Source organism: Genypterus blacodes, unplaced genomic scaffold, assembly GCF_046128005.1.
Source record: "Genypterus blacodes isolate CSIRO-AG114 ecotype Tasmania unplaced genomic scaffold, CSIRO-AGI_Gbla_v1 ptg000017l_1, whole genome shotgun sequence".
NCBI lineage: Eukaryota > Metazoa > Chordata > Actinopteri > Ophidiiformes > Ophidiidae > Genypterus > Genypterus blacodes.
The window spans coordinates 212,067-237,500 of NW_027466831.1; the positions used below are offsets into that span (position 1 = coordinate 212,067).

The following is a 25,434-nucleotide window of genomic DNA, read 5'->3' on the forward strand; positions in this document are numbered from 1 at the left end:
TCGCCTGGTCCACATAACTGCGTCAGCAAGCATTCTGGGTTTTCTTGTCCTATTTTTGCAGCACTTGTTTATTGTGAATGTCACACTAGTAGAGACAGGAACAGAATCCATCAAGCTTAAATCACCAGAATGGTTGATACACAGCATGTTTGACTTTAAATATCATAGGTTAACCCCCGAGGACCCCACACTATTTTAGTAGATGTAAGTATCGGTGCTGCATGTCTGTTGATTCTGTAGAGAATCCTGTAAGTTCAGAGGGAAAGAACACAAAGAACAAAACCACTGTTAAGAACTCTTATTTTATTTTTTATCACAAATTCAGCTGTACATGACTCCATGGAACATTCATAAATGTGATGCTTCTTATGCCATCTCTCTATCATGGATTATAACAGGTTTGATGATCCCTTCTCAAAATCGATATCTATCAATTGCAAAAACAATCAATAATAAATGCAAAAGAGAAAATGTTTGACTTTGAATATTGTGGCTTAATATTAACACGCTAACATCCTCTAAAGCCACTTATCCTATTAGTAACACACGGTCACAGTGCTAACCATCCATTTTTTATCAATTATTATAATAATTAATTAGAATCAAGCAAACTTTTACCTTCCTGGCCGAAGTAAACAAGAAGCTTCTGTGGACAGGAAGCGGAATTAAACTTCACAATAAAAGTTGAATCAGCAGGCCTTTCCTCATCCCAAATTACAATAACAACAAAATAAATGTGTTATTAGTTACATGTTAGTCTAAACATTGCCAGTAGTTGCTCCATACTGTAGGTAAGAGTGAACAGCATTGTACGCTGTCTTTGTGCCTGTCACCTGTAATGCGTTGGGTAGTTTAAGATTAGATTTTGTGGTTTGAAAGCAACATGGTCACCAGATTTCTATCTCAGGCAGAAGGCTCATGTAGCAGCCAGTTCAAACTCAGAAGGCGAGGGAAGTACCTGTGTGTTAGTCTAGGTGATGTGTGTGTAGAGGTGCCGTAGGAACCCTCCAGTGGTGGCTGTGTCTCGAGGGAAAACAGCCTGGCAGTACTCGCAAGTATGAGACTGCATCTCCACGTCGGACATCAACATCCCGCCAGACTGAACTTCCGGCAAGGGGGAGTGACAATTTGTCCTGGTAATCTAACACGAACACAGAGGACGCCAGACAACACAGAGAGTTTGTGAGGAAGATCAAGGAAAGATTGCAAAGTTTCCACGGTCCAAAGAAGTCCAAAGACACCTACCCAAGCTGTCTGCGGCATCCTACCACCTACAGGAGCATCTTGCGCCGTGTTTTGCGGGACACTGGATGGGGCTTGGTGCCACCCTGAGGGATGGGCGGCTGAGATGGCGTGGGCCTCCTTCCTCTGACTGTGCACATTCAGACCAAGTCTGCTCATATCTTCATCCAGCAGGTCAGAGAAGGTGCCTGTACTTCTAGGGAGGAGATCAAAGCCACCCTGCGTCCTGATGTTGTGTTTTGTGCCAGCTGGTGGCTGAGGAGCCTCAAGTAGATGTGCTGGGCTTTTCTGGGTGCACTGCACAGGGATGGACACCAAATCACCTAGCTCATCCTGAGGAATAGTGACACCTGCAGACAGAGTTGTAGACGTGTTCAGTGTCTCCTTACTGACTCCGTATGGAGCGCTGACATTGTGTTGTATGCAGACCTCTGTGTTTCTGTAGAGCTGTTGTGAGGTGGTGCAGCATGGTCGCCTGTCTCATGCAAAGACTCCTCAGGCTCAGAAACTCCTTGTACAGCTCTTTGTACGCTTTCTCCATCGCAGCAGCTCAGTGACCGGCAGCTTGTTTACATGACATAGGTGTGTACTTTTCTGACTCTTAATGAACAAAACAATAATACAACTCTACTTTGAACATACAGCAACATTGATTTACTCACTCAGTCATGCACTCATTTGATCCCTCTGCACCGGGTTTCCTCCTCCGTTGTCTACCGAGTGACAGCAACGGTTTTCTCCTCTCTCCTCTGTCTGTTACAGCCTCCCTGCCATTGTTAAGCAATCAGACGTCTCGGGGTTTAATTCCAGACTCCAGCACCCTTTATCCAGCACCGCCTACATCAGATTTGTGACTGTGAAAATAATTTCTCAGAGGAGGACTCACCAGTCACTCGTGGATCACAGCTGTTGGAGCAGCTTCTTCCCAGCTGGGGTTCATGGAAATTAGCTGTATGTCGGATATACACGAGAAGACGACATGTTCACGCTGTCGATCATTTGTTCCATTCGTGCCACAGTGCGACTTGTGTAAGGAAATGTCAAAAATGAGGAAGCAGAAGTTGAAAACCGAGAAGTGAAAGACGCCTCATGTAGACAGAGGAAGATTAAACCTTAAAAAGGCGAGAGGACAGATTTATTTTTGCATAGCCAGTTGGTTCAGTTTGTACTTGTTTGGTTGAAGGATGAAACTGTTTGGTTCAGCACAACAAAAACCCACTCAGTTTAAATCTGTGTCATTTACCAAAAATGACCTCTAAAAGTGCACAATTTTCACTAAACTGTTAAAAGTGTAGATCTATCAAACTGTTGGGGAGACATTTAAAGCACTTTTCAAGACTCTGTGTCCATGTTTACGTCTAAATGTTACTTGTAAAATAATAACGAATATGAATGAATGAGTGTAAATATAGTTGTGTGCAGATATTCGCTTTCTTTCCTTTTCAAAACGTGGAACAAGAAGCAAAACAGCTGTAAAGTAGCGTAACAATAACATAAGAGGGGATAAATAAAGATAAAGTTTATGCTGTTTGGATTTTTACTCACAGCTGCACGAGCGAAGATTCCCAGTAGGAAAGGCGGAAGCACCTACTGACGGAAGTGTTGGGGCAAAATAATCCACGTGACGTCACTCACTTAACCGCAATAGGTTCACCTGAAGTTACCATGGCGACAAACCGCGATCAGAAGTGAGGCGGGTTCGCGTCGTGATTTAGATCGATTTGTGTTAAGCCTGAGGTTAGCTGGACAAAACCTTAATTTAATTTCGTAGTACACTAACCAGAGTTCAACGTAAAATGAATCTAAATAAAAGACTTCTTCCTGGTTCACAAAGCCGCTTTCAAAATAAAAGTTTAAAAGAGTTTAATCAAATAAAAATGTAAAGGTTCAGAAATATATGACTGATATATAACAAAACGAAGAACTGAGAAATGTCTGCAAGAAACACCACCATGCCATCATTTGTATGTATTTGTAAGATTTATTTTATCTCAAATTCTATTTTATCAAACTGGTAATATAAAGGATATCACAAACTTTACCTACAAAAGCATTTTATATTCTTATATATATATTATAATAACCACATTAATTACATTACCATTCATTTAATACGAAGGAAACTAAAGTAATGCACCTACCTGTAAAAGCTGCATATTTGTGCAAACAATGCACGGCAACCTCTTGGTCACAGCCATGTCTGCTGTCTTCTTTGTGTTGAACAAGATTTAATTTTTTCAGTTACTGTGAGGTTCAATCTGTGCATAAACCTGTTATGAGATGCAGAGCTTTAAAGATGATTAACACTCCATCTGTCTGACCTTTTGAAACATTAAACCCATACATTTAAAAATACATAAATAACCCCATAATAAAAACTCACTTGCAGCACTTGGCCTGTGGTGATGTCAGTATTTTCTTAGGTGTTGTCTTAGTCTCAGGTGGCTATTCAGCCAAGTGCTGAATGTGGCTGATATTGATCTAAAAATAGAAAAACACCACAAGGCAGCGGAATATGTGGGAGCCATACAAGCTCCATGGCATCCTTCAATTATGAGTAGCAGGAGATTTGCCCTCTATGTCAACCCGTGACAGCTTAAATCACAGCCAGCACCTTGTGATCTGTGAGGTTGCCAACCCTCTACTTCAGACATGTTACGTAAGTGTGTGTGAGGGATCTCAGTGCAGGACAGCGTTTATCCTTCACACTCTGACAGCCCTGTCTCTGTCGCGTTGCTTCATAGCCGCTCACATGTAATTCTTCTGTTATTATCATCTTGTTTTCCTGCACAATTGTTGTCTGTTGAACAGGTAATGACAAGTAACAATCAACCTCTTTTTTTTTTGTTATCGGTAGTACTTGCTTGCTAGGAGTGAAGGCACTGAGTGGTTTAAACTGTACAAAAGGGGCAATGTGTTGACAAACGTGGTAACAAAATCAGACAAATGTAAGTGCGACACAACAAACAGATAATGACAAACCAAATGTACGGCACAACTATTTTTTTAAGCAAAGAATAGTAAGCAATAATAACTTATGACTTAATGACTTTAATAAATGTATTTGTGGTACAAAAAAAGCTTCAACTTTGTACATTGTGTGACGCCAGTTTGTTAAGTCCTGTGTTTTACACCTGCAGGCAGATTCAGCTACATGTGTCGAACTTTATCACCTGAAAACATGATGGAGATGTTCTCAGGTGTACAAGAAATGTTCTCATAATGGTTATATATATTGTGTGTAAGTATCAGTTGAAATCAAAGCATACCAAGACTGAATGCAGTTTATTTTCAGCTCTCAGAGTGTGTGAAATGTTTACTGATGCAATTAAATTAAGTCCTGTACATTGCACCCTATACCACCCCCTATGGAAGTGTGTGTGCTGGGTTGCACTGTGGGTTTGGTTTGTTCTGACCTTGAACACCCATACCCACACACACATCCCCCACACACAAACACTTGCACTATATCCTGCTGATGGGACTAACTTAAGTGTGTGTGTGTGTGTGTGTGTGTGTGTGTGTGTGTGTGTGTGTGTGTGTGTGTGTGTGTGTGTGTGTGTGTGTGTGTGTGTGTGTGTGTGTGCGTGTGCGTGGGTGTGCGTGGGTGTGGATGCATGGGCTTTGCTGTGAATAACTTCCAGGCAGGCAGCCAGGAACTGTCATCTGCCGTGCAACACTATCCATCCTGTCAATCTTGTTTTATAATTGTAACATTCTCATATTCACCGCCTGAGCTGAAAGAACTTTCCAACATAGTGACACACACACAAACACACACACACACACACACAAACACACACACACACACACACACACTTAGAAAAGACAGGATGAAATATGTACATCTCCAGCTGTGTCTTCTTGCCTTATGTGGCAACTTTCGAATCAAATTGTATTATTTCATATCGGAAAAACATGAGATCATGATGCTTCAAAGTTACTTAACCTCTAATTATAATATTAAGAAGTGCTTTTTATCATTACCTCATTCTCTTTCAAACTTTCCTCAGTCCATATTAAGCACTCTATGTTGATCACTGATAGTTGATTTTGATGTTAGTAAACTTCAGAATTCTAGAAAGACATACAACACTTCAGCATTAAATGGAAACATCACATCTGTATTCTGTCTCAAATAATTTGGGCAATTTTCAACAAAACAATCCAATTCTTAAATAAAAAAGAATACTCTCCCACTGACAGTACTGGCATTCAATTTCAACAGTAGGGGGGGGGGGGGGCCTCAAGTACCACTAGTGGTACACTCACCTCAGTTTGAGAAACGCTGCCAAATGCGAACAGAAACCTGAGCCTACAAACGGCACAAATGAGTCTTGGATATGATATTTTTTTCTTCTTCTCTCCTTTAAATAAAAGATGCATCGTCGTGATTATCAGTCTTTGAAACATGACCTCAGCCTTTCAAGTTGGACACCGTGGGAGAAGCCGCGCAAATATTACGCTTATACACAAGCACACAAAGACGACAGAGCAGACAGAGCAAACAGGTTTCCAACAGACGCTTCTTTCACTCTGCTTAGAATGATAATGCAGCAGGCTCACAATTCACTTATGAATTTAATCCTGTGACGACAAAAGCTTAGGACAGTGATATGGGGTGTACGGTTATCACAGAGATGGCAAGAGCAATGACGTCTGCCAACTCATTTATCACTGGACTCTGTTAGTAGGAGAGCAGATCCAATTACAGAGGGTTCTGTGGGCTCAACAATGACTGCTATAAATACACACACAGAGGGTTTCCACACTCTGCAACACACCCACACACACACACACACACACACACACGCATACACACATCCTGACTGTCCTGCATACATACGAGTGCACAAAGGATGAGCATGGGAAACTCTGCATTCATCACTGAAGACATTCCTTAAACAAATTAACATGTTGGCTCGTCTTACACACCTGAACCTGTGTATACTTAAAGAGTATCAAAAGACTCTCACGGAAAACAAGTATGTGTGTGTGTGTGTGTGTGTGTGTGTGTGTGTGTGTGTGTGTGTGTGTGTGGAGGAGAAAGGAGGACGGTGGAAGAAACACAGGAGCCCCCACAGAGCACTTAACAGCTTCACAATGTTATTTACAGCTCAGTCCATCAATTGAACGACAGGTGCAGCATCCTCACAAACAAACCTATTAGCTTTCCTCCCTCTGGAACAATATCCTCCACAGCAATCAGGCTCTATCACACACACACACAGACATACACACACACACACACACACACACACATATTTATGCCCACATACACATGTGACATAAAGATGAGTCGGACATCGACTTCACTAAAAATTATTCTTCAGAGAAAAGGGGCACTGCTCTCTAACGCTTGTAACTTTTATTAAAGTTTATAGCAAATAAAATATGAATGCTTTAATGATCAGTTGTACATCAATGATAAAAAACAGTATTGAGTTGCCAGGTTGGGAAAAATCCGTTTTACTTATCCCCATCATTTTATAATTGTCCATGAAATTTGCAGGTAGGCAAACTACCAAAGATTAATGTCCAATAATCAAGGCATTAGTTAATATTTGGGTTTACACAGAATTCAGCTTGATTCTCTGCAAAAATCCACACCAATAGAAACATAACAAATAAATTCCAAATAAAAGATTGCAGTAATAAAGCTCATGACGTGTGAACATGTGTGATGGTGCTATATACTGTACGGTGAGAAAATGCTGCACAGATTTTGCTGTGCTGTAGTTTCGGATTACAGTGAACGCGTCTCGGTGAGAAACCTCCACATGACGTGTGTCACCCTCACATATCTGGACATGAAAAGCATGAAACATGGAGAAAGGCATGTTTGTGTGACAAATCACTGTGACAAGTGAGCCCCACATTCATGGTCAGACCAAACTGTGTGAGTACAGTTTGTTCAGAATGTTGCATGTCAGGGCAGGGGTCACAAGTTGAGAGGCCAATAGCAGCTCCAGATGGTACCGCTCCACTTTTGGAAAAAGACGGTGTCAGGAACACTGCACCTTCAAACAGGAGACAAACTGACACTAAATGTATTTTGAGTTTGGCCTGGGCTACATCTCGGGGCAAAGTGTCTGACCTGTCCTGGATATAATGTGCATCTAGGACAGTAAGTTATCTCATCACAGTCTAATATAAAAAGGTATTGGTGCCAATGGGGTACGCCCATGTGAAAAGTAATCATGCAGGAGATATTCACAACCACAGCTATTCTCTTACTGGCTGCATTTGTCTGATCCATTTTCTATCGATACACTCGTCTGCGTTTGCCTTCAGTATGCGAGTGTGCAGCCTGATTGCCATTTTGTAACATAATGGACATCACCATTCAAGCTTGCTTTCATATTGCTTCCACCGCTTTTCTCCCTTGTCCCTTTTTTCCACTCGGTGTGCCAACACCAAAATCCAGATGACCGGAACGTGGTGTACAGTAGGATCGGGTGTCAAGCCACTGACTGCGGTCTGTGCTGCAGTCTCAAAGTGCCACTGTGGAGACTTCGCTCTGATCATGCATGTTGCCGTGTGTGAGAACATGGCCTCACTGAAAATTATGTCATTTCTCATCACATAATTAATATGTAGAAAGCTGCAGCAGGATGGGCGCTGACTGAACATTTTTGGCCAAGGAGGTTACAGCAGGATTACTTGAAAATATATGAACTGATTATCATGAAACCTGGTAGGCAAGTTGAAAATATGCTAGGAAAGAACATTCAATTCTCCTACCGGTTGGCCTGGTGGTGGCGCTGCAAGGAACACATTTACTTTTTGGCAGACAACTACACACACAACCTGCACATAGTAAGATTTTTGTGTCTCTTCCTACAATTTTGGATCAATTGTTACAAGATTTTTCATATAGAAAATCTGGACCAAGCCGGATATAAGTTGTTTTTTTTTGTCTTTTGAAACTCCTCACCGTTTTGCTATAACTGGCTGCCAAAGTAGAGTGGGCGTGGCTCATTCTTCATAAGGTGCTGTATCCCGTGTATCCCGTCTGCTGCAACCAAACTTGGTGAACATGTGCACTCCCTACTTATGCAAAAGAATGAAACATCAGTCCACCTGATGGTGGCGCTATAACAGTTAAATTCTTACAACGATTTTGGAACTGACAATGGTAGAGTCATTTTGTCCACGACAGATGGTGACAGTGGAGCCTTAATCGGAGGAATTTTGGGTCTAGGCGGAGGTATGTGCTGCAATGAGTGCCCCTATTATTTCTAGTGTTTTTTAGGCAAGGTTGAATTCTTTATATCCAAGTCTAGGAAGCAAAACATTGACTTACACAAGGAATCAAACAATTTAGATGCTGTTCCATATTTCTTTGCATTTCAGGTTAATAACAGAAGAGCTGACATCTGTAAAACATATATGGCATAATGTGATCAGATTGAAGATATAATGTGTCTAACAAACACATATCACTCCACTCTACTGTATTTTCCAAAATTTTTATTATCAAATATTCTCTCTGCCTCCGAATATGAACACTGCACCATTTTACAAAAGCCCTTACAGTTCAAAGAACACACAAACAAATTCTTCTGCCCGTGTGAACACTGAAGTCCTCTTAGCTGCTCATCTTTTCATCACATTTCATTGTAAATGCTTAAGATAATAAGATCATTAATTTTGAGATGAAAAAAAAATCCAACCTATAAAAAAACTGCACCTACTCAGGAGGATATGGAAGACACCAATGACAGTAGCAAAGACTTGTAAAAACACACATTTTAAGAAGTTAAACACACAAAGAGGGCGCAGTTTCAAGCACACTGGGGTAAAACATCATCAGTTCACCCTCTGTAGTCTAAAACAAATATGTTCACAAATCGGTGATTGCGGATACAGGGAGGTTAACGACGTCTTTGATTCAATTTGAATTTGCCATCAATCGATGCCCTTCACTTAGAGTGGTTTGTGCATTCAAGTATAGTTACACTCTTCACTTTAATCAAAAGCTGGCACAAACCTGAAAACTGTCTTCTTCACTGCGACAACAATGATGACATTATTATTTCATCAAACTAATAAATGGGACTCGTTAGATGTAATATTTGGAATGAGAATTCACTTAGCGTCTATGTGATCTAAGGGCACTTTGCGATTTCAATAAGCAAGTCTTTCTATTTTATTTCTATTGTAATAAAAATATATATTTGTGACAGGGAAATGGAGGAACAGTAACCATGCCAACAGCTGCAAAGTGTAAGAGTTATGGCAGTACATATGGGTTCACTTAAGGCATTAAGGTTTGTAACTGGTTACGTCAAGAGTAAACTTTGGTCCGAGACCTTCCACAGGTGTGCGATTAGGACGACAGGCATCTTTACTCATACAAACAAATGAATGAACTATTTTCCTCTGGATGGTGCGACACCACAGTTACTTTGAAGAGAAACTGCACGTGATTCCTGCATATGTAATGATTTAAGCCTCTTAGTGGGATCAAAAAGACGTGCTTTTAAGAGATTAGTGTATCATCTGTTTTTAGTAAAAACTGAGGACATGAGCACTGCACTGAATCTACCCAACCACCCATGTGCTGCATAGTAAAGCCAACATTCTCACACAGCAATAAAGTAATTCTACAAATGCACACACAAAACTATATAAAGTAATTTCCGCCGTGTTAACTCAATTTCCATTTTAAAGCCTGATAAACCCACACAGGTGTTTTCACTCATTCTGGTTGACGAGCTACGTTTGATTGATGTCTCCCTGCCTTTCCGCTTGAATGCACCTGGGAGGGCGGGGCTAACATCTGAGTAAGGTCCAATCAGAAAACCTTCACAACACCTGTGTGCACAGCGTGTAATTTTACAACCTGATTATGTTCAAGAGGTTTGTTGAACAGTACCGACAATTGTCAACTCATCATGTCAGCGTGATAGAAGGTGGTGAGACTTTGCAAAGTTCCGCGTTGGAGTTCAGTGTCAAAACCTCGTGTTCGGGTTTTGTTCTCCCCCTCCTTTGAGCGTTTGTTTCTCTCAGCTTTTGAATTTGTGTTCATTTCTCTCAGAATGGCAGGGTATCCAGAAAGATTTTGTCAACGATAGGCGGAGGGGGCACCAGGTCCTCCAGTTTCAGGTAGAAGATTCGCTGTAGTCCCTGTGTGCAAAGAGTCCTCAGTTCGGGGAGTTTGCCCAGAAGACGAGACAGATAAATGGGATGGGAGTGGCTCGGTTCTGATGTGGCTCCATTCAAATGTTCCCTTAAACAAGTGATGAGATGGTTCTGGAAATCCTCAACCCGTTTGGGTTCCTTAAGGCCGTGGCGATCTGTGGGTACAAGACATTTCCATGGGTAATCTTGTTCAATATTGTACACAGAGATGAATAAGGTACATACAAGTAAAATCCAAAGCCAAACTAAGAAGCAAACACAAAGTCTTACCAGTAATGATAACAAGTGCTGCAAGGCAGGCAAACGAGGAGATGTCTAAGTTCATGCGGTGAATACTGTGTGAGAAATCCATGATGGAGTCGATCCAGTCACCAAAACTACGAACACACTGCAATCGGTGTAGGACCACGCCGTTACAGAAGATCAGCTTGTTCTTCTCTGGATTTGACCTGCACGGTTGGAAACACGTCAGTACAATCGCAGCAATCCGGTGGAAATTAGCTGTTAACGTGTCTTTAACTGTGGCGTACCTATATGCCAGGCGGAGGATGAAGAGTTCCACAAAGGCAGATTCAAGGAGCAGCTCCTGGTCCTCTGTGCAGAAGTCTGTGAATCCTGGGATGGTTTCAGCCCAGTTTTTTATCACTTCCAAAGTACCGGTCAACAGGTTGTAGAAGAGCTGGATGTCACCTGCGTCCTCCTTCTCTGAAAGCCTGTCCACTGTCTCCTGGTACTGAGGACAAAGTCAAGGGCAGAGTGAAGGTGACTGTTGTCCTAAATGCTTTCTGTGTACTCTGTGTTTTTGTATTGTAGTAACTTGGAACCAATCTCTTAGAATACAAAGGAACTCTGTGTAGGCTTGAGATTTACCTTTGAGTAGTCCAGCTTTCCAATGGTTGGATTTGAGTCTAGATGGGCCCTGACAAGAGAAGCTATGATGTTGACGTGAGGTGTCGTGGAAGAAGCTTCGGCCACCGTCTTTGGTTTTGAGGGCAGACGGCCTCGGCGCCCTTTGAGACTGTCTGTGCGAACAACTGCGGGAGGGAATGCAAAGCGTACGTGAGCGCTTGAAGAACACATATAAGATTCTCACATGGCACCAAACACAGCGAAAAACAACTGCTGTATCAGTGTCAGATTCCCTTTTTCTACAGCTGGCACTATAAAGCTCTGGTTACATATGTCTGTCAGTCTGAGCTTTGGTTTCCCAAGACTGTCATTAGAAACCTTGGTATCATTTCATCGTATATAAGGCACTGAAAGCTTTAAGAGAGTCTGACATTGCATTACCTTCTTTGACCATCCCCACTGTGAGACATTTCTGGAAGCGACAGAACTGGCAGCGATTTCTCCGCCTCTTGTCCACTGGGCAGTCTTTATTGGCCAGGCACACATACTTTGCATTTTTCTGTACCGTTCTCTGTCAAACAAGAACAAAATAAGGGGGTAAATGATAGATATGCACACGTAGATGAATATATCTGCACTCAAGATTAAAAAGCAATGTCTGTACATGTTGAATATTACTATTTAAATAAGTGGCTGATTGCGTAAATTGTGTGGTTATGTGGTTATGTCTTCTAGCCATGTGGTGAATTAGGTGTATTGTTTGTATTGTGTATGTGAATTAGTACCTTAAAAAACCCTTTGCAGCCTTCACACGTGCGGACTCCATAATGCTGACAGGATGCGTTATCCCCACATACTGCACAGCAGCCCTCACTGGCTGGGGGATTGATGGTTTTAGGAGACGTCATTCCTCCGTCCACCATCCTGGTGCTCTCCAGAGCTCCAAGCTCCATGGACATGGAAGGACAGTGAAGGGGAGAGACGTGTTGCTGAGGGGACAGGAAGAATGGGTCATCCTGGCCTGGCTGAGCCTCCTGATGCTGCCCAAGAGGAGAATGTTGTTCCGTCGCAGGGCTGAAGCTGAAAAACGAGAGCTGCTGAGCCATGGCGGCCTTATCAGCCACTGTGGATGGGGGTGCTACAGAGTATGGGCTGAAAGGAGAGTCCCACACAGGTGCAGACTGGCTCTGAAAGCCAGGTGTAGGGGGAGAAGCTGCAGCATAGACTGGACTGCCATAGTAGTCAGAGCCACAGGATGACAGCGTCTCATCGAGGCAGTTGAGAGCAAAGGAACCTGGGTAGCAGCCATAAACCTGGAGATCGTCCAGCTTGAAGGCTTGGTTCTGCATCTGAGCATTTTCAGCTATGTTATGGCTGAAGGAAACATTAGAGGCCGGAGGAGATGTGGTTATCCTGCAGGAGTAGGCATCAAACTCCCCCATGTAACCATTCCCCACCAAGGTGTTGATGCTGGGCAATGAAGATGCAGACAGCTGGTCCTTTTGGCCACTGATGTCCATCACCAGTTTAGCACTGAGGTCAGGATTCAAACAGTCGGAGCTGAAGTAGTTGTCATGGGGCAGGGATGCATACTGGGCTTGCACACAGGGCATTGCTAGGAGAGAGGACAGCAACTGGTGAAAATGAAAGTCCAAATGTTACTCAGTGTAAACGCACTGTGCATTTTTCCTGCTAAACAAATGTTGCATTACCAATTCTGATAAGGTTGTCTTTGCATAAATGTTGTGGTTTTGTTTAATAAAAAGAAAGGTAAAAAGTAAAAGCATTCACAAACTCTTGTTTGTTTCTGCAGTATTACAATTTAGGCAAATATAATAGTTCAGGGACCTTCAAAACAAAACCTTTATCTGGAGGTTAACAGGTGAAATCAATGATTAACTGTCTAATAATAATATCTTCAAAAAATAAATGTAGTTAGGTAAGTGAACTATTGCTGAATACAGCTCAGATTGTGATCAAAAATAAAATGGTAGTCATGTCAACACCAAAAATTCACTTTGTCTTAGTTCCATGAATGCCATTTAACTGGCATGAGGGCCTATCAGTGCCCCTCAGAAAATGCAGAAGGTGGTCCAAAGAAGCAATCACATATCGCCTTACTGGCTGTTAATGCTTAAAAGCCTCCTTGAGTGGAGGGCAACCCTCTTCCATGAGGACTGTGCCACGCCGACTGCAGGAGATTGTGTTTCAGGGTGGCTGAATGTAATGCCAGCTCAAGTGGGAAAGGTGTGTGCGTGTGTGTGTGAGAGTGGATGGGCGTGTATTCTCTGTGGGACTGTAGAGTGTGACTCTCCAAGTCATTCTTTCAGTACTGAGGTGAACAATATTCAACTTTCAGAGAAGTTGTTGAGCTCTTTTGTGAAACTATAGTGAAACTATATATGTGATTTATAGCCTGTTGTGTACAGCTTGTAGGTCTTAATATACACAGAAATGTAAACACAAGTTCTATTAGCTATAACTGGTGCAGTATACTTATTGTGCCATGACCTTGATATTAAATATAAAGTCAGTAGTAAATATATAATGTGAAATATAAAACATGGACATTGTGAAGCTATGTTGAAGTCTTTGTAGATGTAAAAGACAGACTGGTGATAATACTGGGAAAAGAAAATTAGTTTGTAGTCCAAGCAGTTGTAGTACTGGGAGCTTTGAATAATGACAAAATAAAAACTTTTTGTAAACCCCGTAATATTTAAGGTCCTGGGGGTTCCAACATAACTGCAAGCTTCATGGAGTTTTCTAGTTCTGCAATAAAACACTGAAGTCTGAGACACACCTGGCGCCTTAAAACCCACGTTTCAATCAAAGTTTTAAAATAATAATCTTAAAAAGATGCTAATGTAAATGTTGTGTACAAGAGTTGCTTGTACACAGCCTTCATGAACCTAACGTCACGGATGAACCGAACTATTTGAGTAAGTAAATACAAATAAACAAAATAATCCCCTCTGACCTACCTGGTTCGTACAAGTATCCGGATAATGGAGTTTTCCTTTTTCGCCTTATTCCATCAGTGTCACCTGCTCCAGCTGCTGCCAGCTGCGGTCCGCAAACACACTTTAAAACACACACAGTCTCTCTCATACACACACTCACAAACTCACTCTGGGTCACAGCAAAGCCCCGAGCAGCACCATACACTCTTGTTATATTTGGCTGCGTCGACAAAAGGCGTGGCTTTGACCATATATGGTGAAAGAGGCGGTGGAAACTTTCCGGGTCACAAGCCAATGGCGTACGCTTCCACGCCGACGTGCTTCCGTCTACGCACGCTCGGGATTCCATTGACGCAAGAGGCGGCGGAGCGTCTGTTCTAAAAATAGAAGAACAACGCTGCGCGCTCACGTGGGGCTATTACGGGATAAAATATGCCAAAAATAAAAACACAGACATTTTATGAGTGGAAACGTAATGATGATACACTTTTACTACGCCACAAAACGGTTCAAAACACGGAAAGGTTGAATAATTAACTGTTGCCTTTCTGATCTATATTATAAAGAATAATAACAGGACTTGATTTTACAGTTACACTCACCGGGGTCCAGAATGATGTAAGAGGTTTCGTAATAATAGTGCCCCACATATTATAATTCTATAAACAAATGAAGATTTTCCTCGTTTGTCTCAATGTGACCTACATACATAAATTGATCTGCTATTTGTGAGTTTGATCATAATAATATTGATATAAATAGCATCAGATTAACATCAATAACGTATAGCTGTAAGTCTGAGTTAGTGTGTTCTATTGGTAAATTGAGATTTGTTTTCATGGTTTTCACCTTAAACCTCTACAATTGGCTTATAATGCCAAGTTCTTATTTTTGTATTAAATCGTCAATATGATCATTTCACTTTTATCGGCCATCTGAAATGGGGTGAAGCCAAACCCAAACAATAAAAGCTTCATTCTGACAGACAATACAACAATTACAATACTTTGATTTTGAGTTTTTGCCAACCACACCCTTTCATTACTGTCATCGCCACTGGCAACTGACTCACAGCCACAGCTGCAAACTTCCATTTGTCAGTGACAATATAAGCATAATTTAAAACCTGTCACAACTCATCCCTGACAAGTAAGCCAACATACACTTGAACCTCTTAGGGGTATAAGAAGCGACCTGAGGAAACCACTAGTTCCTTTTTTTTAAAGATGAGCAAAGTGAGAAGGCTTTAGTCCCTGCGGAGGGAAGCAGCTGCAGCCAATGTGACTGAGTGGATGAAGGCCTCCTTGAGGGACACCGGGCCAGACACAGCATCTCTTTCTAACACTCACTCACACACACGCAAACACATGCAAACAATTTGTTTTGCGTCACAGTGTTTATGGTGGGATGTGAATTAACGACATCTTGTTTCTCCAACTCTAATTCACCCAGGCACATAAACACATCTACAGTAATCACACACACATTACACCATTACACCATACACTCACAGTTTGGCACATTAGACCGGTTGAATAATTAAGAATATCAGGTTCTAACAAATCAACTGACTGTAGTAAGGTTCAGTTTATATTTAGGCGCCCTAACAAGCAAGTTTACTGTAACTACTTGCAAGTTTACTGTAACTTGATCACCAAGTGTGAACTCAATCTGATGTCCTTCAATCATGACCTCTTCTCTCAATGTTGACATATAACCTGTAATAGACAAGATTATGATCATGGCTTTTTCCAAAGTTGACAAAATTTAACTCTTGTTGTTACAGCTCCACCATCAGGTCAATTGATATTTTATTTTTTGCATTAGCAGTGAATGCACAAAGTCCACAAAGTGCCATTGCAATCCAAACTAATAAGGTTCTGGGATAACCTAAGTAAGAGACAGACATAAGCTGTTATTGTCGAGGCGTTCTGTTGATATTACTGACATAAACCCCAAAGCAGAACATCAAGAGTGACGTTTATTCACTTCAGAATACAGAAATGATGCAACATGTTGTTTTTGTGGTTGGGGATGGCTTGGGGAAAGGCTGAGGGACTGATATCAGAGCAGCATTGTCCAGTGATTTGCACATCTCAATGCTGGGATGACCGAGATGAACCTTCACATAGAATAGAAAGTAGGTAGAAAGTAGACTGCACAGAGGTGTGTGTGTGAGCGCGCACACACACACACACACACATACACAAGCAAAGACAGGAATAAAACCATTGAAAAGTGGGAATACTCAGTAGGATAAGTACATATACAGTAATACATCATAATTAGTTTAATGTTCTGTAATTAAATGTTATCGAAATACAATCTGGGATTTATTTCACCATGTACATTTTGTATGCATGTATACATGTATAAGTAATAACCGCTATGTCATCCTTCTTAAGGTTTAAATCTTGACAGTCCAGTGTTGAAACTGTGACGTCACACCTTCACACATGCAGTTTTGAAAAGCTCAGATATAACAGCACAATAACAGTCTCTGTGTGATAAGTAATTACACAATATAACATGTGACACATGACGACATGACTTGACACCAAGAATCCTTTTAAATTAACATAAAAGTCAACATAACACTGAAAAAGAGACATGAAAAAGAGACATGGCAGCTGGAAGATGAACACAAAGGCAAAAGACAACACAACTTCACACACGGGTTGGAAATCCTGCAAGCATCAACTGATTCATGACCAACACAAAAACTTCACTATAAAAATAGAATGGGATTTCAATAGAATCCTTTTTTTCCCCCAACATTCACAATATTTCTTTCACATATTGTCATGCGTCTTCTTTTGGCAACTTCGTATTTGGTTCTCAATTCAATGAATTTGTGTTGATCGTCCTTTCAAGAAATGATGAAGTATGAACTACAGATGAAACTACATTTGATGCTACATTACCAACAAAAAAGGTAAGAAAACTCTGGAGAAAAAACATACAAAAGAACAATGGATGCAAATCTATTAAGTTGGCACACAAAGGGGGGCGACCAAACTAACGATGCTCTCTTCATGCTTACAAATGACATCATCAGGGTTAAGTGCAAAATACATAAGACATACACAACACTTATACAATACTTGTTAAGAACAGTGTTGGCCATTCTGTTTAGGTTGCACACACAGACGTAAACACAGGATCCTACGCTTGTGAAGGCGTCCTCACATGAAGCTTTGACTCTACTTGAGGTGAAAGAAGCCAGATGGTTTCGCCGGTGCGGCCATGAGCATGTTGGCTTGATTCTTGTGAGTTATGTAGATCTAAGAAATGAGAAACATGTCAATTTGGCTAATAATGCGATTTCATTCTGCTCAAATTCCTTTAAGTTGATTCATCACAAATCAGAGCTCGGAAGTACTGAATAAGTTCCAATTAAACAGCTGAAAATGATTAGCAACAGGAGAGTTCATGGCACAGGTCCTGACACAGACTCTTGTCATCCCACGTCTTGACTACAAAGGCAAAGTCTTGGTGACAGGTCAACCAGCATGTGCATTCAAACCAATACAAATGAGCCCGAATGCGGCAGCTCGTCTGGTCTTCAACCACCCCAAACCAGCACACAGCACTGGGCTGTTCATATCCCTCCATTGGCTCCCAGTCTGTCTTTAAGAAACTGTTTAAGAACCAACACCAACACCTTCATACCTAACACCTACCTACTTAAAGAATGGAAAATACAATAAAATAAACCCCCTCTATCTATACCTCCTTCATGCTCTGCCTTTTATCTCCTATGTCCTGTTGTTCCAGTAGAACTCAAGTTCTTGGCACCTACTCTTCTTCTCTCTGGGTTACATCTTTGTTTTGTGTTGTATTCAAATCGACACTTTGGCCTTGGATTAAAGCATCTGCCAAATGACTACATTTACATGTAAATAAATTGATTCTGCTTACAGTGCATGGCGGCTGCATCCAAGGCTCTCCATCAATTTGCATGGGCAAGGCTTTGATCGTCCTGCACACAGGGAAGAGAGAGAATTAAGTACCTGCCTGTGAATAAACTGTCAAAATGTGGGTCTGTTTGAATCAGACTGGACATGGAACTGCAATCCGACACAATAGCCCAAACTCTTCATTTGTGAAGCTTAGAATAGTGCGGTATGTGAGAAAAGGGTTTGTTTGGCTCAACAAATACGCCTTGATCCTATTGTATTGGATTGCATCATACAGTCGGATGTTAAAGTAGATGACCTGATGGTAATCTTAGAGGCTTGTGCCAGCCTGTGTCCAGCACTCTTCAGTCCAGTGTAGATCTGTCCCATCTCTATGGCCCCCTCCAACCCCACCACCTCCAAACGCTTATCGCTCATATCTGGGGGGGGGGGGATAGAACACACACAACCAAATCACGATCAATGCCTTTGATGCGTTAAATCCGTGAAAGAGACAGACATGGTGATGGCGTCTACACCCAGGCAAACATGAAGTCATCAATTCGTGTCTGTCAAGCAAAAGTCTCACCTTGTGTGCTGATTTTAAGAATTTCAGGGTCAATGATGACCTCGGCGGGTTTCGTCTCTGACACATTATCGGGCTTCTTCGATTCGCCCCAAATGTTGGAGCCGCCGTGCATGCTGGGAATGTTCAGGACAGCTATGCCCTCCAGAGACAGCCTGCTCAGCTCCAGCACCTTTCCACAGCACTGTTGGAGGCAGAACAAACGGGGCAGGAGAAGGCAACAAAGCTGTTTAGATGTAGTTCTGGCACAATAAGTGTAATAATAATGTTGCAGGTTGAACCAACAGTCGTCTTCACCTCAATTGTGAGCCACTCGTTGATGTTCTTGCATGAGGCAAAGATGGTCTCAGTAGTGGCAAACTCAAAATACCAAAGTTTGTTCTTCATCCTGTAAGACAACGGAGACAAAACTGACAATTATTACAGATCTAAACTGCACATAGATATCAAATACACTGCTATATTATTCCCTAGAAAAATGTTCCAAGTTCACAGACCTGCTGTTGAACCTCTGAGGGAACTTCTCTCTCATGGAGTGGAAACGATGAGCAATAGAGGCATCCTGCTCCACAGACACACACATCCAGTCAGATTGAGTCATATTGTTAAAGTGCTTACAGGGATTATGCAGTATTCTAAGTCTTACGAAATTACCTCCGAAAAAATGTATAAAAAAACGACTTGGAAATAGTTGTAATGGCGAAATATTATTTCTAAAGCTTTGCACAATCTGCCCCAGTTTATTTAAAGGATTTGACTCACCACTCCAATGGAGAAGTAGTTATTGATGATCTCATAGGGCACAGGGTCCCCGGCCTCAGTGGGATCATCTGGGACCACCTGAATCTGCCAGCGGTCCACCGGCACCAACTCACTTCCTTCCACCTCCTTCAGGATCTCCTTCAAATCGGTTCCCTCATACCCTTTTCATGGAACGCAACGAAACCCGGGTATGTCAGGAATGACACAAAAACAATGACTGAGTGGTTTTAATGTGTGTTTCTTTGGTGCTTTACCTCCTCCCCAGCGCAGACAGCGAGCCATGTCATTCCCAGTGCCCAGAGGCAGGACTGCAATTGGAGGACGCACCTGGAGCTCCGCTTTGTCTGAAATCAAAGATAGAGGGTTTTAAGCCTAAGAGATCACGGCTTTGTTCTCCTCTCTAACCCCACGGAGGTCCTGCAGTACCTAAAGCGTCCAGGATCCACCCGACAGTGCCGTCGCCTCCACACACCAGGATCCTGTACTCTTGCAGGTTGCGGAAGAAATGTAATCTAGAGAAAGAAACTCAAAATTAGTGCAAAGAGAGTGGAAAGAGACCCCATAGATAAGGAGTAAGGGAGCGTACCCTGGAGCAGGACCTCCATTGGACAGGTTGTACACTTGACGTGGGTTCAGCAGGTAGTGAAACTTTCTGAGCACTCTGGAATAAAACAGGGAACATATTCTTAATGCTGGATCTCGAGTACCAAAGCACTGCATGTTTACCGCTCCTTTCCATTTCCCTGCTCGGATTGTCGACAATAATCCCCAATACTGGTTTAAAGACAGCGATTCTATACTGCCGTTCTTACTTTTCACCCTGCTTTCCTCCACTTTTTGGGTTCACAAATACCAGCAGAGGGTGAATGTCTCGAACTGGAACAATCTGAAGAAAAACACATGGCGTGAATGACACATCTGACAAAACATATTCCAGCAATTCAACATAAAATGATAGAATGCCAACGTTACTCAGCCTTTTTCCAGGCTACAAAACAAAAGCGTGGCCTTGTGAACATAAAATGCACCAAAAACGAACATGAAAATGGCCCAAACTGGATGTTTGGGCCAAAGCAATACATGTAGGTGGTTTGTTTGAACATAATATTGGAGCGGCATCTTACAGAGGAAATATATGGGCGTAAAGTTGAAGCAGGGACAAGAGATTTGAGCAGAACAGACCTGCAGGATGTGGCCGTCTGGGGTGACATTCAGCAGGTTGGTGTCCTCCTCCTGGGAGACACAAAGCAAAGACACACAGACGAATAGAAAACCAGCCAAAGCTTAATTTATGTGTCTATCTGTGGTGGTAAGAACGTCTTTCGACCTTGCAGACAGCATAGATGGCCCACGGAGGAAGTATGTGATCTCTCAGGGACCCACAGTCACAGGAAGACGGGCCAGAGGAAATACAGCCGTCATGACGCTTACCCAGGGACAAAGGAAAGAATAAGGAAATTCAAAGGAAAAAAGAAGTGAAAGTGCATCACATCCCCCCCACACACACACACACACACACAATCCTCACCATCTCATGACACCACACACAATGTTTGCCTGTTAGAGTCTTAATCTTCTTGTGGCAGACGTGACACTTGGTGGATTTACAGTCGGCTCTGATCCAACCATGAGCTGGTACCTGCAACAGTATCATTCCTTTGTTATTATTATGATTATTATAACTTTCACTCCTTCTGCATCCACTGAATCTCATTGCTATAAGTGACCTCCTCCATCTGTGTTTGTTTTCACATATTATCCCACTTGGAATGCTCAAGAAACGTTGTTTGCGCTTCAACTCAGCTATGTGAACATGTTTCCCATGAATGTGAGTATATTAAGATGAGACAAAACAAGACTATTCTTGTGTGTGTGCTATTCCGGTACACAAAAAAAGATCAACAAAATCCAGAATGTCCCCCAGGAAAAGTTGGCCACGTCCTGCTCACAGGACACAAAGCAGCTGTTAGGAAGTTAGGATTGCTATTTAGGGAAGATCGATTATTCCCAGAATCACACTGGCAACAACAACTGACAACTTCACAGGAAAATATGGGAATTTGTAAAATGTATTGCTGTGTTATTACTGACAGTGTGCAGGACTTAGAAAGTATATTTTCTGACAAATTCACTAGAAAATGCAAATGAGCAAAAAGGAGAGTAGATGAAAAACAGCTGGTCAGACACTGAAAGAGGAAACAGGAAATGAGAAGGAACGCTGTGCTCCTTACGCCTATCTCCTTTTTGGTTTTGACGAAGGTTCGAGCGCACGGTTCAGGATTCTTGTTGGCACACTGATTGTGGACAGTGTACTTGCAGCCTGAGGGGAGGGGAAAGAAAAGGGGAAAATGTGTTACAATTATCACGACTCCACGCTGAGTTCTCCAGTCATTTGGGTCGGTATGAGGTGAGCGGCTGCCCCCTGGTGGCGGCTGTGAGCTCTTACAGGTGCACCAGAGTCCCTGCTTCCCCAGGCCGAGCAGCATGCACTGACACACGCCGCAGTAGGTCGGCTTGTTAAAATGCCTCATCCTCCAAATATGCTGCCCGTCCTTCTCTGTCATCTGCCGGCAAAGTGAGCACAGACACATTGGAGAACGGCGACAACAACGGGAACAAGCCGATTATTGTACTTCTTGTTATTGATCTTTCACCTTCAGTCCCAGCAGCACCAGTAAAGGCACATTGTTCATGCCTCCTTTCAGCCATTCCTCAAGCGTGACGGTGCCGCTGTGATCCACGTCAAACGCAGTCATCATGTCCTGAAGCACCTGGCCAGACAAGTGTGTTGTTGTTGGATTAAATACTGTAAGAGTGTGTTATTGTCACTGCTGGCTGGCTGTCTGCCGTTGACATTGAAGTTTTAGAACCTTATAAGTGAAGGAATCAAAACTCCCTTTTACCGCAAGTGGTTCATTCTACAAAATGTGCTGCATCTCATCATCAACGAATGAGTTTGTTGTAAGCACATTTTGTCCACAGTTCCACTCACTTATTGTGCAAATAATAATTATGTAATATTTAACATCATCATTCGACCTGATGGTTTTATCAATATTCTCTGAACTTTCCTTATGTATCATCTCCCTCCCAAGTCACATCACTTCGACAATTGAAACTGAAAGTAAATAAAGGTGTATCACTCTCCTTGAGTCTTGTCGATATTATAAAACCTTTTATACAAAATGTTTGTAGCTATTCTATGCCAGATTTAGGATGATCACGAAATTGTGGGTGCACCTCAGTCTTACCAAGACCTCTATGACGTCAGTTATCTTTCATCTGAGAGTGTTACAAACAGGTATGAACACTCATAATTGTTGTAGCACACTCATATGTCAAGTCATCTGACGCAAAAGAGTGCCAGTGTCTCATTCAAAGCTGTATAATAGTAGGAAAACCCTGTTAAAAGGAAGTTTCATACTGGTCTGAATTCAGTCACGTCCCAGCCCAGGTAGTCTGCAGCCCGCATCATCTGGGTGATTATACGATCAACCTCCTGATCGATAAAGAACAAAGAGTCACAGCCTGATCATCATCACCCATCACTCAAACTCATTACAGACTGTGAGTACGTACAGAACTGTCCAGTTGTCCGTTTCCATCTTTGTCATAAAGTTTGAAAGTAACTGTAAAGAAACAACAACAACAGAGAGTTGCTGATGTAAACACTGTTTCTGATGCTCTCAAATGAATGTTTTCATTCAACAGGGATTCATAAAAGCAACAAATGATACCCACATTCCAGCTTCTCTCTTGGTTGTCCCTCCTCCAGCACGGAGAAGTAACAGGACATGTCCCGGAGCAAAACTCCACCTGCAAGGTAAACATACAGACACTCTGAGCAAACTAACACACCTAATTGTTTTATTGAGGTTTATATAACAACACATGCTGTCTGATATCTAAAGGTAAAGCATAACTTAGTAATAGAAAATGTAAAAATGTATATGTTGGTGACTTGAAGACGTATCTGATGGGCACAGTGTCCAACAGAAGTACACTTTCTCCTATTTTGACTTCCTCTATACACATCAATATTAATTGTATGCATTGTACTTGGTGGGAAGCCGTACCTCCTTTGGGTAAAGAGCTCTTCCCAGATCCATCCTTATCCACTGGCTGAAAGTAACGGAAAAGTCGTTGGTTCAAATCTTCCGGGAAGTCTTCCACCTCTAGGTACGTCTTGAGGAAGAGACAAAACCCCTCTGCATCCACACACTGAGGGGGACAAAACAGACTCAGCATCAGTGTGGATAAACATGTGTGTATGTGTGTATGTGTGTCATTCTCTTTGCATTGGTGCTGTCACATAACTCACATCTGCGTGCGTATGCTTGGCCAGTCGACCCCCAGTGTGAAACTCCTTGATCACATCTTTCACCCTCAAGCTGGTATCTGCAAGGAGAACGTTGAAAAGGTCAAACAGGTCGGAGGCGTTTATGGTTATTAAAATGATTGAACCCACCGGGCCAAACAATAATAAAACCCTAATATCATTAACACTTAATGTGGATGTGTGGGGGGTCTGTGTGCTGCGAGCGTGACGAGACGTGCAGACAAGCTTAGTGCCATCATCATCAAGCGTAGTTCCTGAGTGCTGAAACAGGAAATTGAATCTAAGCTTTACAAATGGGCGTTATAATCTGGGTCTGGGTCCTGCTGTAAGTGCTGCACAACTCTCTACACACAGCCGGGCTTGAGAGAGATGCAGGTTTAATTATCCATTCGTCCATTACCCCATGACACAAAGTATTCCCAAACACTAAAAGCCTACAGGACCATTCCGTTTCTTTTAAAGCTTTTGAGAACAGAATGTTTCACCTCTTTATGTCTAATGTTCACATTAGGTCTATCAGATATTGCATTAGCCGTTGTTTCCGTTTTTGTGTTGTGATAGAGAGGGATCCTCTGGAGAACAATGTGGAATGATTTTGTGTTCCTACTGCTGTCCTCTTTGATCAGGATAGAGGTTCAGCACTGATCAGGCTTGTCACTTCATGTAGCTGTGAGTTGTGTGTCTTACATTCAGTACCAACATACAAGTAACATTGTTTATGATGAACCACTGTGATGGAAAACAGGTGAAACTTACACTCCATGTACTGCTGCAGCTGGATGAAATCCACAGGAGTGAGACACCCCTCATTGTCCTCGGATGACGCCATGCCTGAATCGGCTGAATAATCCAAGTCAGGGTGTGATCTGGAGACACACACACTAACTTCAGCCTGTCATTCAGAAAGCCGGGAAATGAGGAGCACACCTTACTTCCATCGTAGGAGGTTTGGACGTGACACTCTTGAACTGGTTTGCCTCCATTCCACGCTTAAGTTATGGTGGTAGTAAGGTAAACACGCCCCAGTTAGCGTCTAGTTTCTGGTGTTGTGGCCGTCTGGGGTGTCCTTTCTAACTGAACAAGCCTCCATAAGCTGATCTATCATGAGATATTCTATATTCCAATGAGATGACCTCACATATACTCTTAAAATCTACCCAGTAAGTGATTTAGATGATCTGCTGTCATACATGTCTAGGCCTGTAGCTAGAAACTGATCAACTCATTTGTATGACACTCATAGAAACAGCAGCGGCATGTTGGTAACATATCTATGAACACATATGTAAACATGTGAAGTTTTGTAACAAGAAATGACCATATGAGTAAGTGACTCCATGAAGCTGTGACTGATAACAGAACAGCAGTCTGCAGGGGTTCTGGTTGTGCCAAACCCATGCACTTTGTTCTATGACAGCAGATTATTCTGCAGCTCAGAATGCAGCAAAACAATTCAAAAGTCATCAATTAAGAGCAGAGCCTTTTAAACAGGACACCCATCAGACAGGATTATGAGTTATTAACCAGCTAAAAGTCGTTATTACAATTTTACTTATGACTGAGTTTGGCTTTAATTCACCGTCCACCTGTAGTAGAACTGCAAAGCTCTTTTACTGGACAGGATGACACATTGTATCTAAATGAAAG

At 42.1% G+C, this 25,434-nt stretch overlaps 3 protein-coding genes across 8 annotated transcripts in view; all 3 read right to left on the minus strand.

Annotated features, from left to right (window-relative positions):
• Nucleotides 1–105: 105 nt before the first annotated feature.
• LOC142991173 (uncharacterized) lies at nt 106–2,972 on the minus strand. Of its 5 annotated transcripts, none has more exons than XR_012960869.1 (7): nt 2,788–2,968; nt 2,129–2,266; nt 1,905–2,009; nt 1,672–1,806; nt 1,246–1,592; nt 619–1,141; nt 106–246 (listed from the first exon to the last, which is right to left on the minus strand). XR_012960869.1 is itself a non-coding variant. In XM_076141202.1 (7 exons), the coding sequence occupies exons 4-6, from the start codon at nt 1,781–1,783 to the stop codon at nt 971–973; spliced, it is 630 nt and encodes a 209-aa protein (XP_075997317.1). In that variant the 5' UTR covers nt 1,784–1,806; nt 1,905–2,009; nt 2,129–2,266; nt 2,788–2,972; the 3' UTR covers nt 494–833; nt 959–970. The 5 variants fall into 5 exon arrangements, 4 of the variants coding, with proteins under 4 accessions (XP_075997317.1, XP_075997316.1, XP_075997315.1 ...); XM_076141202.1 differs by lacking the exon at nt 106–246 and having other exon boundaries at nt 494–833; nt 959–1,141; nt 2,788–2,972; XM_076141201.1 differs by lacking the exon at nt 106–246 and having other exon boundaries at nt 494–1,141; nt 2,129–2,191.
• Nucleotides 2,973–8,700: 5,728 nt separating this feature from the next.
• LOC142991265 (putative nuclear hormone receptor HR38) lies at nt 8,701–14,390 on the minus strand. Of its 2 annotated transcripts, none has more exons than XM_076141330.1 (7): nt 14,223–14,390; nt 12,024–12,853; nt 11,680–11,809; nt 11,260–11,423; nt 10,920–11,122; nt 10,660–10,838; nt 8,701–10,544 (listed from the first exon to the last, which is right to left on the minus strand). In XM_076141330.1, the coding sequence occupies exons 1-7, from the start codon at nt 14,347–14,349 to the stop codon at nt 10,282–10,284; spliced, it is 1,896 nt and encodes a 631-aa protein (XP_075997445.1). In that variant the 5' UTR covers nt 14,350–14,390; the 3' UTR covers nt 8,701–10,281. The 2 variants fall into 2 exon arrangements, with proteins under 2 accessions (XP_075997445.1, XP_075997446.1); XM_076141331.1 differs by having other exon boundaries at nt 12,024–12,872.
• A 1,774-nt stretch (nt 14,391–16,164) lies between these two features.
• The window catches only part of dgkab (diacylglycerol kinase, alpha b), a 9,779-nt gene continuing 509 nt past the window's right edge, over nt 16,165–25,434 (minus strand). Inside the window, exons 2-24 of the mRNA XM_076141325.1 lie at nt 24,544–24,653; nt 23,770–23,846; nt 23,525–23,669; nt 23,190–23,264; nt 23,028–23,077; nt 22,873–22,947; nt 22,103–22,219; nt 21,895–22,012; nt 21,680–21,768; nt 20,977–21,087; nt 20,776–20,874; nt 20,631–20,681; nt 20,261–20,334; nt 20,035–20,109; nt 19,875–19,960; nt 19,703–19,792; nt 19,449–19,609; nt 19,184–19,248; nt 18,984–19,074; nt 18,690–18,870; nt 18,420–18,540; nt 18,123–18,183; nt 16,165–17,485 (exon numbers count right to left, since the gene is read on the minus strand). Coding sequence (XP_075997440.1) covers nt 17,405–17,485; nt 18,123–18,183; nt 18,420–18,540; nt 18,690–18,870; nt 18,984–19,074; nt 19,184–19,248; nt 19,449–19,609; nt 19,703–19,792; nt 19,875–19,960; nt 20,035–20,109; nt 20,261–20,334; nt 20,631–20,681; nt 20,776–20,874; nt 20,977–21,087; nt 21,680–21,768; nt 21,895–22,012; nt 22,103–22,219; nt 22,873–22,947; nt 23,028–23,077; nt 23,190–23,264; nt 23,525–23,669; nt 23,770–23,846; nt 24,544–24,616 — 2,166 coding nt within the window. The 5' untranslated portion in view covers nt 24,617–24,653 and the 3' untranslated portion in view covers nt 16,165–17,404. The remainder of the gene's footprint in view (nt 17,486–18,122; nt 18,184–18,419; nt 18,541–18,689; nt 18,871–18,983; nt 19,075–19,183; nt 19,249–19,448; nt 19,610–19,702; nt 19,793–19,874; nt 19,961–20,034; nt 20,110–20,260; nt 20,335–20,630; nt 20,682–20,775; nt 20,875–20,976; nt 21,088–21,679; nt 21,769–21,894; nt 22,013–22,102; nt 22,220–22,872; nt 22,948–23,027; nt 23,078–23,189; nt 23,265–23,524; nt 23,670–23,769; nt 23,847–24,543; nt 24,654–25,434) is intronic.

Bases quoted from the DNA above. Each gene is read 5' to 3' on its own strand.
- LOC142991173 (XM_076141202.1), bottom strand. From the start codon at position 1,783: ATGGAGAAAGCGTACAAAGAGCTGTACAAGGAGTTTCTGAGCCTGAGG. The intron at 1,593-1,671 runs GTCTGCATACAA...CTCTGTCTGCAG, and splicing joins AGCTCTACAGAAACACAGAG to GTGTCACTATTCCTCAGGAT. The intron at 1,142-1,245 runs GTAGGTGTCTTT...TGTTCGTGTTAG, and splicing joins GGATGCCGCAGACAGCTTGG to ATTACCAGGACAAATTGTCA.
- LOC142991265 (XM_076141330.1), bottom strand. From the start codon at position 14,349: ATGAGAGAGACTGTGTGTGTTTTAAAGTGTGTTTGCGGACCGCAGCTG. The intron at 11,810-12,023 runs GTACTAATTCAC...CTTGTTTGACAG, and splicing joins GCTGCAAAGGGTTTTTTAAG to AGAACGGTACAGAAAAATGC. The intron at 10,839-10,919 runs GTACGCCACAGT...CCAACCGTGCAG, and splicing joins ATCCTCCGCCTGGCATATAG to GTCAAATCCAGAGAAGAACA.